The sequence below is a fragment of the Ornithorhynchus anatinus genome, chromosome 21, assembly GCF_004115215.2.
Source record: "Ornithorhynchus anatinus isolate Pmale09 chromosome 21, mOrnAna1.pri.v4, whole genome shotgun sequence".
Lineage (NCBI taxonomy): Eukaryota > Metazoa > Chordata > Mammalia > Monotremata > Ornithorhynchidae > Ornithorhynchus > Ornithorhynchus anatinus.
Window position 1 is genome coordinate 23932118 of NC_041748.1, and position 17651 is coordinate 23949768.

General features: G+C 70.5%; 1 protein-coding gene across 2 annotated transcripts; it reads left to right on the forward strand.

The window, feature by feature from the left end:
• The first annotated feature begins 1658 nt into the window (after window positions 1-1658).
• On the forward strand, window positions 1659-16837 carry SEPTIN5 (septin 5). 2 transcript variants are annotated; one of them, XM_029049432.2, is made up of 12 exons: window positions 1659-1756; window positions 1935-1945; window positions 12942-13038; window positions 13424-13510; window positions 13863-13986; window positions 14103-14237; window positions 14574-14691; window positions 14784-14885; window positions 15033-15129; window positions 15357-15492; window positions 16109-16211; window positions 16336-16835. In XM_029049432.2, the coding sequence occupies exons 1-12, from the start codon at window positions 1714-1716 to the stop codon at window positions 16390-16392; spliced, it is 1110 nt and encodes a 369-aa protein (XP_028905265.1). In that variant the 5' UTR covers window positions 1659-1713; the 3' UTR covers window positions 16393-16835. The 2 variants fall into 2 exon arrangements, with proteins under 2 accessions (XP_028905265.1, XP_028905264.1); XM_029049431.2 differs by lacking the exons at window positions 1659-1756; window positions 1935-1945 and adding an exon at window positions 10889-10990 and having other exon boundaries at window positions 16336-16837.
• The last annotated feature ends 814 nt before the right edge of the window (window positions 16838-17651 follow it).

A 17651-nucleotide genomic window follows, 5' to 3' on the forward strand; every position in this document is an offset into this window, starting at 1 on the left:
GTGCGGTATTAACAGAGCCGGTAGGCGTGTCCCCCGCCCACAGCGAGCTCACCGTCTTGAGGACTAAGGGCTGTACTGAGGGCTTGGGTGAGTAGAGTCAGGAGACGGGATCCCTTGAGGAGCTTCCAGTCTCTCGTGCGCATGCGGAGCACTGGACCAACCTTCGGGAGAGTACGGTAGAGTTAAATAGACGCGACGATCCCTGCCTTGAGAGAACTCGGGGTCTTGCCCCGTCTGCCCCTCTGCCACGGTGTCCTCTGTCTGACCTGGTGACCCTGGGCAGGGATGGCAGCCTGCCCCCGGTCCCTCCTCGGAGGCCGGCCCGCTGCTCTGGCCTTCCCCCAGGGGCGGACGGGTCTTCCGTCCCGCTGAGGAGCACCCACGGACCCCCAGCACTCCAGCTGGGAAGGGGTGGGGCCGGGGACCCCCCCCCCCCGGAAGAGCTTCCCTCTCTCGGGGAGCCCTTTTGACATGCCCCTCTCTGCAAGGGAGGTGGCCGAGGTCAAGGGTCGGTTAGCAGTCCGGATCCTCTCGGGTCCGGAGGGGGGCTGACCCCAGGGGAGGCCTCGGAGGGTCCCTGCTGGCCATCTTCGGGGGGCAGGGGTTGCCCGTGGGGGCCGGTGTGTCACCCGTGGGAGGCGGGGTGGGTGTCACCCTGTGGAGATGACCCTCCGGGGGGCGGGTGGCGTCAGCCCCAGGGATGGGGCTGGGTGGGTTTGGGGTGCTGGTGTCAACCCGTGGTGGGGGGGGGGGGCTGGCCTGCCGCCGAGTGGAGGTGGCCCCGGAGGGTGGGGACGGGTGATTTTAGGGGTGTACGTGCGGACCCCGAGGCTGGGGCTGCAGGTGTGGCCTCGGGGGGGATGGGGCCGGGAGTGGGTGCGGCGCTGGAGGCGAGGGCGTCGCTCCGGGAATTGGGTTGAGGGCAAGGGTGTGGACCCGGGGGAAGGGGCTGGGGGCGCGGGTGGCGTCCCGGGGAGTGATGCTGGGGGCGCGGCTGTCCCCCCGAGGGAGTGAGGCTGGGGGCGTCTCATCGAGGGATGGGGGCGCGGGGGTCGCCTTGAGGGCCGGGTCTGGGGGCGCAGGGGTCTCATCGAGGGATGAGGGCGCGGGGGGCGCCCCGAGGGGGGGAGGCTGGGGGCGTGGGGGGGGGGTCTCATCCAGGGATGGGGATGGGGGCGCGGGGGGCGCCTCGAGGGCCGGGTCTGGGGGTGCGGGGGGTCTCCTCGAGGGATGGGGATGGGGGCGCGAGGGGCGCCTTGAGGTCTGGGGGCGCGGGGGTCTCATGGAGCGATGGGGATGCGGGCGCGGGGGTCGCCTTGAGGGCCGGGTCTGGGGGTGCGAGGGTCGCCTCGAGGGCCGGGTCGGGGGGCGTGGGGGGGGTCTCCTCGAGGGCTGGGGATGGGGATGCGGGGGGGGGTCCCCAGGCCCGGGCCGGGGGGGTCGGGGGCGGCGCCCGAGGGGGCGGGGCGGGGCGCGGGGAGCGGGGCGCCCATTGGTGGAGGGCGCGGCGAGCCGGGCCCCGATTGGTGGGCGGCGCGGGGAGCGGGGCGCCCATTGGTCGGCGGCGGGGGCGGCGGGCGGCCCGGCAGGCGGGCCGAGGCGGGGCCAGGCCGGCCGGCAGGCAGGGCCCGCTCGCCTCCCGCTCGCCCCGGACCCCGACGCCCCGACGCCCGGACCCCCGGACCCCCGGACCCCCGGACCCCCGCCCGCACCATGAGCACCAGCCTGAGGTTCAAGAGCAAAGCGGCGAACCCCGGTCAGCCCCCGACCCGGCCCCGGCCCCCGGCCCCCCGGCCCCCCGGCCCCGCCCGGGACCGGACAACGCTCACCGCCTCCTCTTTCTCTCTCCCTCTCTGTCTCTCTGTCTCTCTGTCTCTCTCCCCTTCTCTCTTTCTGTCTCTGTGTCGCCATCGCCTCCGCTCCGTCTCCGGCAGAAGAGAAGCAGGTAAGGTGGGGCCTGACCCTCTCCCCATCCCCCTCTTTCCCATCCCCCTCTTTCCCATCCCCCTCTCCCCGTCCTCCTTACCTCTTCCCCATCCCCCTTCTCCATCCCCATCCCCCTCCTCCCCATCCCCATCCCCCTCCTCCCCATCCCCATCCCCCTCCTCCCCATCCCCATCCCCCTCCTCCCCATCCCCATCCCCCTCCTCCCCTCCCCATCCCCATCCCCCTCCTCCCCATCCCCATCCCCCTCTTCCCATCCCCATTCCCCTCTTCCCATCCCCATCCCCCTCTTCCCATCCCCCTCTTCCCATCCCCATCCCCCTCTCCCCATCCCCCTCTCCCCATCCCCCTCTCCCCATCCCCCTTTCCCCTTCCCCATCCCCCTTCTCCATCCCCCTTCTCCATCCCCCTTTCCCCATTCCCCTTTCCCCATTCCCCTTTCCCCATCCCCCTTTCCCCATCCCCCTTCTCCATTCCTCTTTCCCCATCCCTTTTCCTCATCCCCATCTCCCTTTCTCCATCTCCACCCCCCTCCCCCCATCCCCCTCCCCCATCCCCCCTCCCCATCCTCCCCTCCCCAATCCCCCGCTTCCCATCCCCTTTCCCCAGCAACCCCCCCCCGCCCGCACCCCCCGGGGCGTTGGAAACCTGTCCCCCTCGTCGCCGTATCGTGCCCCCCTCCGCCTCCGCCTCCGCCTCTGCTTCTCGGTGATTGTGTCGGTGGGGGAGGGCAACGCTCACCCCCCGGGGAAGGGGTTTCCACGGGCCCAGCGGCCTATCCGCCTCCCCGAACCCCTCCTTGGGGTTCGTGGGGTCTGGGGGCGGTCCGGGGCGGGGGCCGGGGGGCCGCTAGGGTCTCCTACGGCCTCCCTGCACGGCTTGGCGGGGAGGGGCCCGGGAGGAACCCCGAGCGCTCAGCCGTCACCTCCCAACAGCGGATGGGGAAACTGAGGCCACGGGGTAGGAAGGGGCGCCCCTTCTTTTGGGGGCGGGGGGCTTCTTCGCCTCCCTCCCCACCCCCTGCCGAGGATGCTGATGCCCTCATCGGGACCCGGGCCGGGAGAACAAAGGCGCCGCCGCCCCCCTCCCCACCCCCCCCCCCCCAACCCCCCGCCCTCTCCCCGGGGGAGCCGAAATAATCTTCGGGGGGGTCGGGGTCGCCACGAGAGGGGCCCAGGGGACCCCGGAACGGAGGGGCGCCGCCTCTGGGTGGGTGGCCGGGTGCTGCTTGGGTGGACTTGGCATGGCGTCGTGGCCTGGGAGTCCAGAAGGTCCTGGGTTCTAATCCCCTCTCCGCCGCTTGTCCGCTCCGCGACCTTGGGCGCGTCAGGTCACTTCTCCGGGCCTCAGTGACCTCGTCTGTAAAACGGGGATTGAGGTCGGGAGCCCTTCGTGGCACGGGGATTGGGTCCGAGCCGGTCGGCTTGCATCCATCCCCGCGCTTTGCCCAGCGCCCGGCACCTAGTAAGCGCTCAACGAATACCGCGACGCTATTGTCATGAACAAACGGGGATCGAGACGGTGAGCCCTAGGTGAGACGGGGACCGTGTCCATCCCAATTTGCCGGGATCCGTCCCAGCGCGTAGTACAGCGCCTGGCACGTAGTAAGCGCCTAATAAGTACCGTGATTATCGTTATTCTTATCATCACCGGGTGGACCCCGGCTGCGAGAGGGCCTCGTCTTGATCGTTGGTCCTGGACGCTCCGTTGGGGAGCTAGGAAATGATGTTGCCGGCGGTCGGGCTTTGCCCTCGATGAGTTTATAGGCCAGGGGGAGGAGGACGTTTGGGCGGGCCCACGGTGACATCTGGAGGACCGGGGGGGGGCGGCAGGGCCGTGAGGCGGAGGCCCGCGACCCTGTTCCTTCCCCCTTCCCCCGACCGTCTTGGCCCAGAACCCGATGAAGCTAAAGCGCCCCCCTCACACACACCCTCCCCGCAACGCTCCGCCCCGGGGGTCCCCGCTCTTGTCTCCCCCGGCCCAGGCTGGGGAAACGGGTTTGACTGCAGTGGAGGGGATTGAGGTTAGACTCTAGGGCGGGGTGACGCAGGAACGCCCTCCGGGAGGGGCGCCGCCCTCTCGGTGGGGATTAAAATTTGGGTGGGAGGGGGCCGTTTAGGGACACCCTCCTAGGGCCCGCCCTTCCCTGCCCCGAACGGACCAGGCTGGATCCAGAGACCTGTGGGCGCGGCTGTGTGCTGGACACTCTGCCCCCTCGCCCCCCTCCCTGGATGGGAGAGGGGGACAGGGGTCAACCGGCCCGGCGGCGGGGGGACGGACAGAGGAGCCCCTCGAGTCTCAAAAGCCGGGTCCCGATTTCTCATACTGCCTCCTTGCCCGACTGGGTCTCTGGTGCCTCGGTTTCCCCATCTGCGGCTCCTCCCGGGGCCGGGCGAGGAGGGTCAAGGCCGTACCTCTTTACGTAGCGGGGGGGAGGTCACCGGGGGAGGGCGGGGAGCTGACAGAGCGCGGGTTTGGGAGCCAGAGGACGTGGGTTCTACTCCCCGCGCCGCCACTTGACGGCTGTGCGACTTTGGACAAGTCACTTCACTTCTCTGGGCCACAGTGACGTCATCTGTCAAATGGGGACGAAGACTGTGAGCCCCGTGTGGGACAACCCGACGACCTCGTATCTACCCCGACGCTTAGAACAGTGCTTGGCCCGTAATAAGCGCTTAGCAAATACCACCATTATTATTATTCTCACTTCACTTCCCTGTGCCTCCGTTTCCTCATCTGTAAAATGGGGATCGAGACTGCGAGCCCCAGGTGGGACGACCTGATGACCCTGTATCTCCCCCCGGGTCCGGAACGGCGCTTAACAAACAGTGCTAGTAAACGCTTGACAAATCCCGTAATTGGTGGTATTATTAGGGATGGTTTGGGGCAGGAGTGCCGCTCCCCCCGTTTTCCTTCGATCCCGGCCCTCCCCCCCTTCCTCCTTCCCCTGTGAAAGGCCGCTGTTCCCGCGGGGCACGGCTGGGGCAGCTGCGGGAGGAGCCCGGACGGTGCCAGGAGCCCCCGCACCCTTCTCCCCACCCCCCAACCCCCCCCCCCCGGCCTCATGGAGATCACAGATGGTCTCTGAGCGCCGCCAACCGCGCCCGCCAACCTCGCCCGCCCGCCCTGGGCCCCGTCAAAGGAGGGATTGTGCGGCCTGGGCACCGGGGGGCGGTGGGCGTCTGGAGTGGGGGGCGGTGCCCGCCCCCTCCTCTCCCCACCACTTTTCCGGGAGGCGCCGGAGTCCGAAGGACCTGTTGGGTTATTAATAACAAGCATTATAATGGTATCGGTTAAGCGCTCATTATGTGCCGGGCACTGTTCTGAGAGCTGGGGGGAGGTACAAGTAATGAGGTTGGCCCCCGTGGGGCTCACAGTCTTCATCCCCCTTTTAAGACGAGGTAACTGGTTCGACGTGGTTTGGGGGGCGGGGGGCGCGGGACTGGGCCCCTCTGCTCTCCCCCCGCCGCCCCCACGGCACGGAAAGGCCCTGTCCTTAGTGTTGGGCCGGGGGCGGGGAGTACGGGGAGGGGGATGACGTGGGCCCCCCCCCCGCCAGCCCCCCAACCCAAGCCCCTCCGGGTCTCGGTTGGAGACAGAGGCGGGGGCCGGGGGGCGCTGGCCGGGGTGGGGCTGGGCGAGACTGATGATGGCGGTGTGGTGCGGCCTCCCCCGGGAGAGAGAAGCCCCTCTAGACTGGAAGTCGGTTGTGGGCGGGGAACGCGTCTCCCCACTTGGCCGTATTGTCCCAAGCGCTTCGTAGAGTGTCCCGCGGGGAGTAGGCGCCCAGGAAATACGCCGGATGACGATGAGAGGAGGCAGAGGGTGTGCGGGGGACAGACGCGGATTCTCGGCCCAGCCCCGGCCCGCCGTGCGACCTCGGCCGAGTCACTGCCTCTCTGGGCCTGTGTTTCCTCCTCCGTCGAATGAGGAAGACCATCCCTTAGAGCAGCAGCATGGCGCGGTGGGTGGAACGCGGGCCTCAGAGTCCGAAGGTCATGGGTTCGCACGCCGGCCCTGCCACTTGTCTGCTCCGTGATCTCGGGCGAGTCAGTCCCTTCGCTTCTCTGGGCCTCAGTGACCTCATCTGCATCGATGAGACTGTGAGCCCGTCAAGGGCGGGGACTGTCTCTATCTGTTACCGATCTGTACGTTCCACGCGCTTAGTACAGTGCTCTGCACATAGCGAGCGCTCAATAAATACTATCGAATGAATGAAAATGGGGCCTGAGACTTTGAGCCCCACGTGGGACGGGGACTGTGTCCAACCCGATTTGCTTGTATCGACCCCAGGGCGTAGAACAGTGCCTGGCACATAGTAAGCGCTTAACAAATACCGTGATGGTTATTATCAATACTATCCCTAGCCCTGTCTGCCTCCCGGGGCTGGGCCGGGGGGCGGGGGGCCGTCTATCCGTCGACACTCGGTTTACTCACTTTATGGCCTACTGGTTGTGGAGAGGGGGTGACCCCGACCCGTCCGGAAACCTGATCCGAGAGCCCCCCGCGTCTGCTGGGGGAGGGTGGGGAGGGAGGGGTCGGGGAGTCCCGGGCCCCGGGGGCTGAGGTCGGAGGGAGGGTGGCCCTCAGCTAACTCCGGGCGGGCTGTGTGCGGCCGGTGCGGATCAGAGTTTCCCGACGGCCGGGGGGGCGGGGTCGAAGCCGATCGGGTGGGGGGGGGCGAGATCGTGGAACTGGGGGGGGGGTCTTTCCCTTCCCTCCCCCCCCCCCCCGCCGCACAGGACCAGGCCGCCCCTTAGGGAGAGTCGGAGTCATCCTCTCCTGTGGCCGGTGAGTCGGGGGCCGAGGGCCGCCCGTCCACCTGCTGGATTTTGCCTCTGTCTCGCCGGGAGGGAGAACCGAGGGGTGTAGGCCGGCCTAGGCCTGACCCCTGGGGGTGGACGTGGGGGCCATGACATGACCCCTCCCCCCAAACAAACAACAACAACAAAAACCCTCCGCCTCTTGCCGGATCAGGATTCGCTGTTCAGTTGGGCCTGAGCCCCAGTTTCGGGCTGCTGTTCCTGGAGGAGACCCTCCCCTCCCGCCTCTCCCTCCGCTCTTCCTCTCCTCTCTTTTCTTCTTCTCCCTCTCCTTTCGCCCCTGCTTTTCTTCTGTTCCCTCTCTCCTCCTCCCCTTTCTTCCTCTCCCTCTCTCCCCCTCCCAACTCCTTTTCCTTCTCTTCCCCACTCCCTCTCCCCTTCCCCTCCTCTCTTTTCTTCTTCTCCCTTTCCTCTTGCCCCCGCTTTTCTTCTTCTCCCTCTCTCCTCCTCCCCTTGCTTCCTCTCCCTCTCTCCCCCTCCCAACTCCTTTTCCTTCTCTTCCTTCTCCCTCTGCCCTTCCCCCCCCTTCCCTTTCCTTCCTCCCCATCTCCCCTTCCCCTCCTCCCTCTCCCTCCTCTCCCTCCCCCATCCCCTCCTCCCTCTGCATCTTCTCCCTCTCCCTCCTTCCTTTTCTTCCTCTCCCCTTCCCTTCCCCTTCCCCTCCTCCCCTCTCTCATTTTTCTCCTTCTCCCTCCGCCCCGTTCCTTCTCTCCCCACCCCTGGCCTGCAGGTGGGAGCCCGTTCCCCTGGCATGGATGCCCCCTCCCCGCAGCGCCACGCCGCCCGGCTCTCGGGCCCGGTCACCGTGGCCCCCCTCGAGCTCGACGTGGTCCTTGGCCCGAGTCCCCTCCTCCTGCATGGGATGGGTCCGAGCCCAGTCCGGCCCGGCGGGAAGTGTCCCCGGGGTGTCGGAACCCGTTGGGGTCGTCGCAGGCCCCTGTCTGGAGGGGGCAGGGGGTTGGGAGGTGGGGAGAAGAGCGTCGGGGGGACCGCCCTGCAGACCCCGGAGCTGAGCTGACCCTCCCCACCCTTTCACGCGGGGGTGGCGCCTTCTGGAGCGGGAACCCGGCACCGAAGCGGGGCCGGCTAGGGTCGTCGTCCCATCTTTCACCTGCGGCCCCAGGGGTCAGGGGGTCAGGGGGGTGGGGAGTGGGGGTTGGCCTCACCCCTTCTTCCGGAAGGAAACGGAGGCCCGGAGATGGGCGTGAACTTCGAGAGGTGACCCCCGGTGGGGGGCGGAGGGCGGAGTGGGGGCTTCCTGGCTGCCCCCCTCCCTCCCGGGACACTGGCCGATCTGGGTTCGGTCCGTTAGGGGACGGTCGGAGTGGGGGTGGATGAGCTGCCGGGACCTCCACCCATTTTCCAACCCCCGTCCCCTACTCGCGACTCCCAGGCCGGCCCCGTTCAGCCCAACAGGCCGGGCGGTGGGCCCGTCCCAGGTGAGGGCCGAGGGTCAGCCGGGACCGGGATGCTGGGGGGTTGATTCCCTACCCCACGACGTCCACATTGCGGGCAGGACCCCCACCCCCACCCCCCACCGCTGCGGGGGCAACCCTGGGCTCGGGGACTCCAATTCTTCCCTCCCAGGTTGGGGCCAAAGGAAGACTCCGCCGTCTCCCCCTGGAGATCCCGCTCCCCTTCCCCCCCGGCAGAAACCTCCATCTGAAGCGGGGGGGGAGTTTTGAAGGGGTCCCCTGCCCCCCGTAATGCAGCTTCTCTCTCCTCCTTCCTATCTCGCCGCCTGCCCACTCCTCCCCCCAGAAAAACCTGGCTTGCCCACCCTGTCCACTCCCCCGCCCATCTGACCTGGGTGGTGGGCTAGGCCGGGACTGGCCCGGGTGCCCTCTGGGGGACCCCCAAGCTCCGGGGTCCGGCCCGGGAGGAGGTGGGGGTCCGGCCGGCTCCCTCCCGGGAGGGCCGCGTCCCTCGCGGGGGGCTGGGGTACCCCCACCCCCGGGCGGCCGGAGAGGCTCCTGCTGCGATGGTCGGGACTCCTATCCCTGCGCCGGCCGGCGGCGGGGGCCCCCGCGGGGACCGGCTCGGGCCCTCCCTCGGCCACCCCACGGCGAGAGCCGCGGGGGGCCGGAGGGCTCCTTCTCCTGCCCGGGGCTACCGGCCCTCGGTCGTCCTCGCTCGTCTCCCCGGTCCCGGTGCGCGGGGGAGGGCGCTGGGGGAGGGACCCGTGGCTGTCCATCAGCCTCCCGGCCTCCCTGCCGCCGGCGCCCGGCAACCGTCTCCTAGCGACCAGCGGGACCGTGGGAGGGGCGGGGGGGACCAGCTGGGGACCTGGGACGGTCGGCGAGGGCGGGGACCGGGTGCGTGGGCTCCCCGGGGCCCCGTCCCCGAAGCCCGCCCCCGCTTCGGGGGTCCTTTCGGGGCCGGGGCAAGGGAGCATCTCTCACGGTCTCTGCCCCCCTAACCCCCGCGGGGCCCGGGCCTCGGGTCACCCCGGCTTTCACCGCTGCCGGTGGCGCCCCTCGGGTCTCCAGACCATGGGCCTGGGGGTCAGAAGGTCCTAGGTTCTAATCCCGGCTCCGCTACTTGGCGATGGTGGTCTTCGTCAAGTGCTTACTACGTGCCAAGCCCTGTTCTGAGGGCCGGGTTCGATACGAGGTCATCGGGTTGTCCCACTTGGGGCTCACGGTCTTAATCTCCATATCCCCGTTAAGGTAACTGAGGCCCAGATAATAATAATGTCGGTATTTGCTAAGGGCTTACTAGGTGCAGAGCACCGTTCTGAGCGCTGGGGGAGATGAGGGGGACATCGGGTTGTCCCACGTGAGGCTCACCGTCTTAGTCCCCATTTTACAGATGAGATCACTGAGGCCCAGTGAAGTGGCTGGCCCAAAGTCACCCGGCTGCCAGGCGGCGGAGGCGGGATTGGAACCCACGACCTCTGACTCCCAAGCCCGGGCTCTTGCCGCCGAGCCGCGCTGTTGTTGTGTGCTGCGTGACCTCGGGCGAGCCGCTTCACTTCCCGGTGCCCCAGTGACCCAATCTGTGGAATGGGGATGGAGACTGGGAGTCCCACGGGGGACGGGGACGGCGTCCAACCCGATTGGCCCGGATCCCCCCCTCCCGGTGCTCGGTGCAGTGCCTGGCCCATCCGAAGCCCTTCCCGAGTACCACCCGAGCACCTCCCGAGAGAAGCAGCGTGGCTCAGTGGAAAAGAGCCCGGGCTTTGGGGTCAGAGGTCATGGGTTCGAGTCACCGCTCTGCCGCTTGGCAGCTGGGTGACTGTGGGCGAGTCACTTGACTTCTCTGGGCCTCAGTGACCTCATCTGTAAAATGGGGATGAAGACTGTGAGCCCCACGTGGGACATCCCGATTCCCCTGTGTCTACCCCAGCGCTTAGAACGGTGCTCGGCACGTAGTAAGCTCTTAACAAATACCAACAATATTATCATCATTATTAGTATTACCCCCCATCCCCCGTCCGGGCCCTTACCGGCTCGGGGTGGTGGGCGGCACGGCCCGGAATCCCGGGGTGGGGACCCTCCCTCTTCACTCTCGGGGGGGGGGGGGGGTGTCCCAGGCTAGAGAAGCAGCGAGGCTCGGTGGAGAGAGCCCGGGCTGGGGAGTCAGAGGTCACGGGTTCGAATCCCGGCTCTGCCCCTCGTCAGCTGGGTGACCGTGGGCGAGTCCCTTCACTTCTCCGGGCCTCTGTCACCTCATCTGGAAAACGGGGGTTCACTCTGAGCCTCACGAGGGACGATCCGGTGGCCCCGGCGCTTAGAACGGCGCTCCGCACAGAGTAAGAGCTTAACGGATCCCAAGGTTATTTTTATTATTATTAGGGGGAGGGTCCCGGTGGAGGGGAAGGGGCGGCCCCCCGCTCCCTCCCTCCCTCCCTCCCTCCCCCCGAGTCATCCCGCCCTCCGCGTTGGCGGGGAAAGGCCGGGGGCCGCCCCCTCCTCCCGCCCCCCGCCCCCCCCGGGTGGCCGTGTGGTCCCCTCCCCCTGGCCGTCGCCGGCGGGGCCTCCCGATGCGGGTCTCCCGGGCCCGGTTGGCGGGGGCGGCCGGCGATGGCGCTGAGCGGCCGGAGCGCGGGGGGCGGCGGCGGGGGGCGGCCGGAGGGGCCCGGGGGGCCGGGGGGACCCGGGGGACCCGGGGGACCCGGGCCCGCCGCCGTCGCCATGGACTCGCTGGTCCTCCAGGAGCGGCTGGCCGAGCGGCTGCTGTCGCCTCGGGCCCAGGCCCAGCGCCGCCTCCCGCGGCTCAAGGTAGCCCCCGGGGGGAGGGGGCGGAGGGGACGGGGTGGGGGGGGTTGGGGGGGGGTGGGGGGTCCACCCCCTGGACGTGGCCCAGGGCACCTTTGGCCCCGGGGCTGCCCCGGGAGGGGACCGTCCTGGAGGTGCGAGGCCCCCCGGAGCTGGGGGGGGTGGGCGGCGGGACCCCCGGCTGCCCGCGTATGAGGGGAGACGGGCCCCCCCACCGTTCTGAGGCTCTATCGGAGGGGTGGTGGGAGCCCCCACCGCTCTGGGCCCTCGGGGGTGGGCGTCGAGACCTCCCCCCAGCGCTGTGAGCGCGGGGGTGGGCGGCGGGGCCTTGGGCGTTGCGGACGCGGGGGAGGAACGGTGGGAGCCCACATTCCTCCGGGCGCGGGGGTGGGCGGCGGGGCTCCCGGCGCCACGGGGGTTGGGCGGCGGAGCCCCCTACTCCCCGAGTGTGGGGGCGGCCGGCGGGGACCCCGGCATTCTGGGCGGCGGGAGCCCCCGCCGCTCTGGGGCCCGGGGTGGGCGGCCGGACCCCGGCACTCCGGTTGCGGGAGTGGGCGGCGGGAGACCCTAAGGGGTGTTTGGGAGAGGTGGCGGGAGCCCCCATCCCTCCGGACCCGGGAGTGGGCGGCCTGCCCCCCGGGACTCGGAGCGTGGGGATGGGTGGCGGGGCTCTCGGCGTTGTGGGCGCGTGGGAGGGCTGGCGGGGCCTCCGCTGCCGGACGGGTGGGCGTAGAGAAGGGGCGTCGCTATTCGGCACCCGTGGGCCCGGGGTAAGGTCGGCCGCCGGCCCGGAGCTGAGGGGTGGGGGCGGGTCTCGCGGTAGGAGACGAGAGCTCCCTTACCCAGGGTCGGGGGGCTCCCCTCCTCCAGCCCCCTGCCCTCCCCCGCCGGGGCACGCGGCCCGATGCCGCCTTTTCCGGGAAGACCGGGACGCCTCCGGCCGGGGGGAGTCTAGCCGTCGGGGAGCGGCAGGGTCTCGGAAACGGACGGAAACGCAAGCCGAGTCGTGGGGGCCCAGAAGAGGTCCCGGGGACAGAGTGGTTCATCACAAGCCTGAGAGTATCGACGGCACCGGGGTCCCCCGTCCACACACGCACGCACGCACGACCCCGGACGGCCCGCCACCCGTCCCCTCTGCGGGTCGTCGGGAGGAGGGCGAGAACGTCCCCAAGCGCCCAGCACGGTGCTCTGCTCCCAGTAGGCACCCGACCCAGCACGCCGCACACAGAAATTGGGCAAGAGTAGCGGGAGGGACTGTGATGGGCCCAGGTAGGGGAGATCCTGGCCAAGGCTCCCCGGGGAGGGATGGGGTTGTCTTCACCCCAGGATCTGCTGAGGGAAGGGCGGACCCTGCCTGTCCTGGCTAGGCACCGGGACCCCGTACAGAGGCAGGGGATTGGACCGCATGACCCCTGGGGGCCCCTCCCTGCTTGGGAATTCTCGGATCACGGCCACAGGGGGTGGTTCCAGCTGTTGAGGTCCGTGCCTTGCTCAGCCCGGGACCCTCTTCCCTATCCTCCCCCGCCCCCCTCCCCCTCTCCTGTCACATTTTAGGGGACTGGGGCCGGGCCTTACCGGGTGGGGGTGGGATATGACTTGCCTCGGCAGAGGAGCCGGGGGGGGGGGGGGGGCGTTTCTTTTTGTGGGGTGAGCCTGGATGTGAGTTCTGGTGGCCAAGGAGCCAGGGTTGTCTCTTTTGGTGGGGGAAGGGGGAGATCGGGATGTGAGCTCTGGTGGCAGAGAGCCAGGAATGAGAGAGCAGAGAGAGGGAGGGAGAGGAGGGGGGGGGATCCATCTTGTGCCGGGGAAGAGCCCGGAGGGGGCCTCCAGCCCCTCCGCCTCAGGGGTCCCGGCCCCCCACGGAAGCCTCCCGGCCGGCGGGGGTGGGCGCGGGGTCCCCCGGGGGGCCCCGGCCCGGCCCGTCGAGCCCTCCCCTCTGGCCCCGCTCCCGCAGGACCACGAGAAACAGTATGTGGGTTTCGCCACGCTGCCCAACCAAGTCCACCGCAAGTCCGTCAAGAAGGGTTTTGACTTCACCCTCATGGTGGCAGGTGAGTCACGGTTCCGCCCGCCTTCCTCCCCCTCCGATGCCTCCGGCGGCCTGCCCCTGCCCGCTCTCTCCCCGGGGCTCTCCCCCCGCCCGCCCCCTCCAGCCTACCTCCCCGGCCTCTCCCCCAACCCCCCTCCCCCTCCGTCCGTCCACCGGCTCCTCCCCGGGGCCGACGGCAGCCGGCCACGGCTCAGGACGGCCCCGCGGCCCCGCCACCCCCCCTCCGCACCGCGTCCCCCCCCCCTCCGCACCGCGTCCCCCCTTCTGACCTCCGCCGGCCCCCAGCGGGAGGGGAGGCCGGAGGCCGGGCCGGGTCGGGCGCGCCGTCCGCGTCCCCCTCGGGGACCTCGGGGCCCCGCCCCTCACATCCCGGCTCGGGTGGACAGGGGAGTCGGGCCTGGGAAAATCCACGCTGGTCACCAGCCTCTTCCTCACGGACCTCTACAAGGACAGGAAACTCCTCAACGCGGAGGGTGAGCGGCCGGCGCTGACCGGCGCCCGGGGACCGGTCTGGGAAACGGGGACGGGCGGAGGCGGCACCCACCCCTCACCCTGCCCTCCGTGGCCAACGGGTCCCGGAGCTGAGGGGGGGCCGTGGCTCTGGGGGTGGCAGGTGGGGAGGGGGTGGCCTCTCAAGCCCCGAGCCCGAACCCCAAACCCCGTGCCGCGGCACCGCCCCCCGTTGGGGCAGGGGAGACCCACGCACCCTCACCCCTGGCACTGCCCCCGATGGGGAAGGGGAGGCCTCTCCCTCCAACCCCGGCACGACCCCTGCCCGGCTGGGGGGACCCACCTCTTTCCGCCCTCCCCCGGCCCGGGCCTCAGAACGAATCAACCAGACCGTGGAGATTGTGAAACACACGGTGGACATCGAGGAGAAGGGCGTCAAACTGAAGCTGACCATCGTGGACACCCCGGGGTTCGGCGACGCTGTCAACAACACCGAGTGGTGAGGGGGCCGGGGCGGGGGCCTCCGGGGCCCGGGATCCCGGGGCTCACCTCCTCGGGGGCGGGCGGGGCGGCCGAGGCCCCGGCCCTGACGGACGCCCCCCCTCCCGGCCCCAGCTGGAGGCCCGTCACGGACTACGTGGACCAGCAGTTCGAACAGTACTTTCGGGACGAGAGCGGCCTGAACCGGAAGAACATCCAGGACAACCGCGTTCACTGCTGCCTCTACTTCATCTCGCCCTTCGGCCACGGGTGAGCCCGCCGCCCCCGGCCCCCGCCCGCCCGGCTCCGGCCGAGATCGGGGCCCGGGACCGGTGTGGGGGTGGGCCGGGGGCGGGGAGATCCGGTGCGATCGGGGCGGACGCGGTCCCTACCCCACGCGGCCTAGGAGGGAGGGAGGCCCAGGAGCCCGTCCCCATTTCTGGGGTGAGGAAACAGGCCCGGAGGCAGGGCTGGGCCTGGATGCCCCGCTCTCAGCCTTGCCTCACGCCCGGGCCTGAGGGTTTGACCCGGCCAGCCGGCCCTCCCTGCCCTTTAGGGCCTCACCCTCCTCCGTCCGACCCCCCCCCCGCCCCCCCTCCGCCCCAGGCTGCGGCCCGTGGACGTGGAGTTCATGAAGGCCTTGCACGAGAAGGTGAACATCGTGCCGCTCATCGCCAAGGCGGACTGCCTCGTCCCCAGCGAGATCCGGAAGCTGAAGGAGCGGGTCAGGCCCGGGGCCGGGGGCGGCGGGCGGGGCCCGGGGCGGGCCGGGGCGGCCGCCGGCCGGGGCCGACCCAGCCGTGCCCCCCGCGGCAGGTCCGGGAGGAGATCGACAAGTTCGGCATCAAGGTGTACCAGTTCCCAGAGTGCGACTCGGACGAGGACGAGGACTTCAAGCAGCAGGACCGAGAGCTGAAGGTAGCGGCCGGCCGAGGGGGCCCCGTGCCTCCCCCCCCCCGACCCGCGGGGCCCCCTCCCCTCTCTCCTTGCCTCCCCCGACCCCGGCCGCCCTCCCGGAGTCCCCCCCGGCCCTCCCCCTCACCCCTCCCGGCCTGCGGCCCACAGGAGAGCGCTCCCTTCGCCGTCATTGGCAGCAACACGGTGGTCGAGGCCAAGGGTCAGAGGGTGCGAGGCCGGCTTTATCCCTGGGGGATTGTGGAAGGTGAGTCTCCCCATCCCACCGCCCACCCCCCCCCGCCCCAGACCGGCCTCCTGCCCACCCACCGACCCGTCCCCTGGGCCGCCCCCTGCCCCGGCGGGAGCCCCCGCCTGCCCCCGGCCCCAACCCGTCCTCCCGCCCCCGCGCCGCCCCGTCCCCCCGGCCCCGTCGGTCCTCCCGCGGGGAGGGGGGCCCGGGCCTGGGCCGGACCTCTTACCGCCCGCCCACAGTGGAGAACCAGGCGCACTGCGACTTCGTGAAGCTGCGTAACATGCTGATCCGGACGCACATGCACGACCTGAAGGACGTGACCTGCGACGTGCACTACGAGAATTACCGTGCCCACTGCATCCAGCAGATGGCCAGGTGGGCGGGGACAGGCCCGGGCCCCGGGGACTATCCGGTGGCCCGGTCGGTCGGCGGGTCGGATTTATTGAGCGTTTACTGTGGGCCGAGCCCCGGGCTAAGCGCCGGGGAGAGTACGGCGTGACGATGATGAACGGGCGTGTTCCCTCCCCGCGGTGAGCGTGGTGTCTAGAAGGGGAGACGGACATTAATATAAAGAAATAAATTACAGATATGGACGTGAGCGGGGCGGGGGGCTTGCGGGTGGGGGTGGGTTTGTGGTGTGACTGGGTGCCGGGTGTCTGTGTGCGTGTTGGGGCACGTGCGCGCAAGGGTGTGCGGCCTGACCTAGCGGATAGAGCGAGGAAGTCAGAAGGACGTGGGTTCTAATCCTGGCTGCGCCTCTCGTCTGCTGTGTGACCTCGGGCCAGTCGCTTCACTTCTCTGCGCCTCAGCTACCTCACCTCTAAACTGGGAATTGAGACTGGGAACCCCACGTGGGACAAGGACGGCGTCCAACCCGATTCGCCTGTATCCACCCCGGCGCTTAGTACGGTGCCCGGCACAGAGTGAGCGCTTTCTAAATATCACAGTTGTTCCGATTATCGCCGGTAACCGACCCCTCCCCCCCCCGCAGCAAACTGACCCAGGATAACAGGATCGAGAGCCCCATCCCCCTCCTCCCCCTGCCGACGCCCGACGCCGAGACGGAGAAACTCATCAAGATGAAGGACGAGGAGGTGAGGGGCCCGCTCTGCACTCCCCTACCCGCCCCCCGCCCCCCGGGGAGACCGCGCGGCCCGGAGGAAGGGGGCTCTCCCCCAGGCCGGGGTCTGTTTCCGACGGCCGCCCTTGTGCCCCCAGCTGCGGCGGATGCAGGAGATGCTGCAGAAGATGAAGCAGCAGATGCAGGACCAGTGAGAGCGGGCCCCTCCCGACCCCGGCCCGGCCCCCAGGGCGCCCTCGGGGGAGGGGGCCGCCGGCGGGCGGCACCCCGGCCCCGGCGGGCACCGCCCCCTGACCCTAATTTATTCTCCCGGGGCTAAGGGCCGGCCGGCGGGCTTCCTCCCTACCGGTGGAGGACGTTTCTGCGGGGCTCGGGGCTCCCCAGCCCCGGGACCCCTCCTCACACACCGCCAGTCCCCCGCAGCCCCCTTGCGCTAGAGCTCGTGTGACCTCTGACCCCGCGCCCCCCCCCCCCCCGGGCCGGGGGGCACCTCTAGGTGGACTTACGCCCCTCCTCCGGCCCCCCACCCGTCTCCAGCCCCCAGGGAACGGCTGCTGCCTGCAGATAGCGGCACTGGCTTCCCTCTCCTTCCGGCCCCGGGCCCCGGCCCCCTTAGCCGAAGCGGGGTGGGGGGGAGGACGTTTCCCCCCACCCCCCGCCCCCTCCCCACCCCCATCTGGAGCCTGCCCCGCCGGGGTCTCTGCGGGGTTTGGGGGAGAGGGGAAGGGAGATGCTCCGTGGCCGTCCACCCCCAGGCTGGGGCTGACTCCTCTCCCGGTCGGGCATCCAGATCCTCCCCAGGCCAGGGCGGCCCCCCCCCTCGCCGGCCCCCGACGTCTCCCCCCGCACGCCGCGGCCCCTCTCCCAGCCCGGCTCCGCTGCCGAGGACCGAGGGCGGGAGCTGGGGCCGGGGGCCAGGCCGGACCTGGCCGGGGTGGAGCCGGGGAGACGCTCCGGTCGGCATCCTCCGCGCCCGCGCCCCCCCCACACGCCCGCACGCACCAACGCACGCGTCCCTCCCCCCCCGACGAGGCTCCCAGAGCCGTCGGCCCTCGCCGGCCCTTGGCCACCCTGAGTTTCAAACTCCATTTCGGTGGGGTCGACCCCCTCCCCGCCCGCCACCACGTCCCGCTACCCGGCCACGGGCAGCCACGTGCGTAGACGGGCCCCACCGCTACACGTGTCGGGTGTCGTACGGTCAAGCCGTCGGCGGCCACGGGCCCACCCCCGCCTCACCCGTCACCCGCCCGCGCCGGCCGGCGGACGCACGCGGCCCGGCGAGACGTCCGCTCGCTCGCCGCGGAGCGGGGGCCCGGGCTCCCCCGGCCCCTCCTCCACGCACGCACATCGCCGACCCCTAGCCCCGCACGCCCGTGGCTGTCTCTCGGCGGGGTCTCTGGGGCGGGACCCCCGCTCCGCCCCTCCCGGCCCCTCTCCCCGGGACCCCCACCCC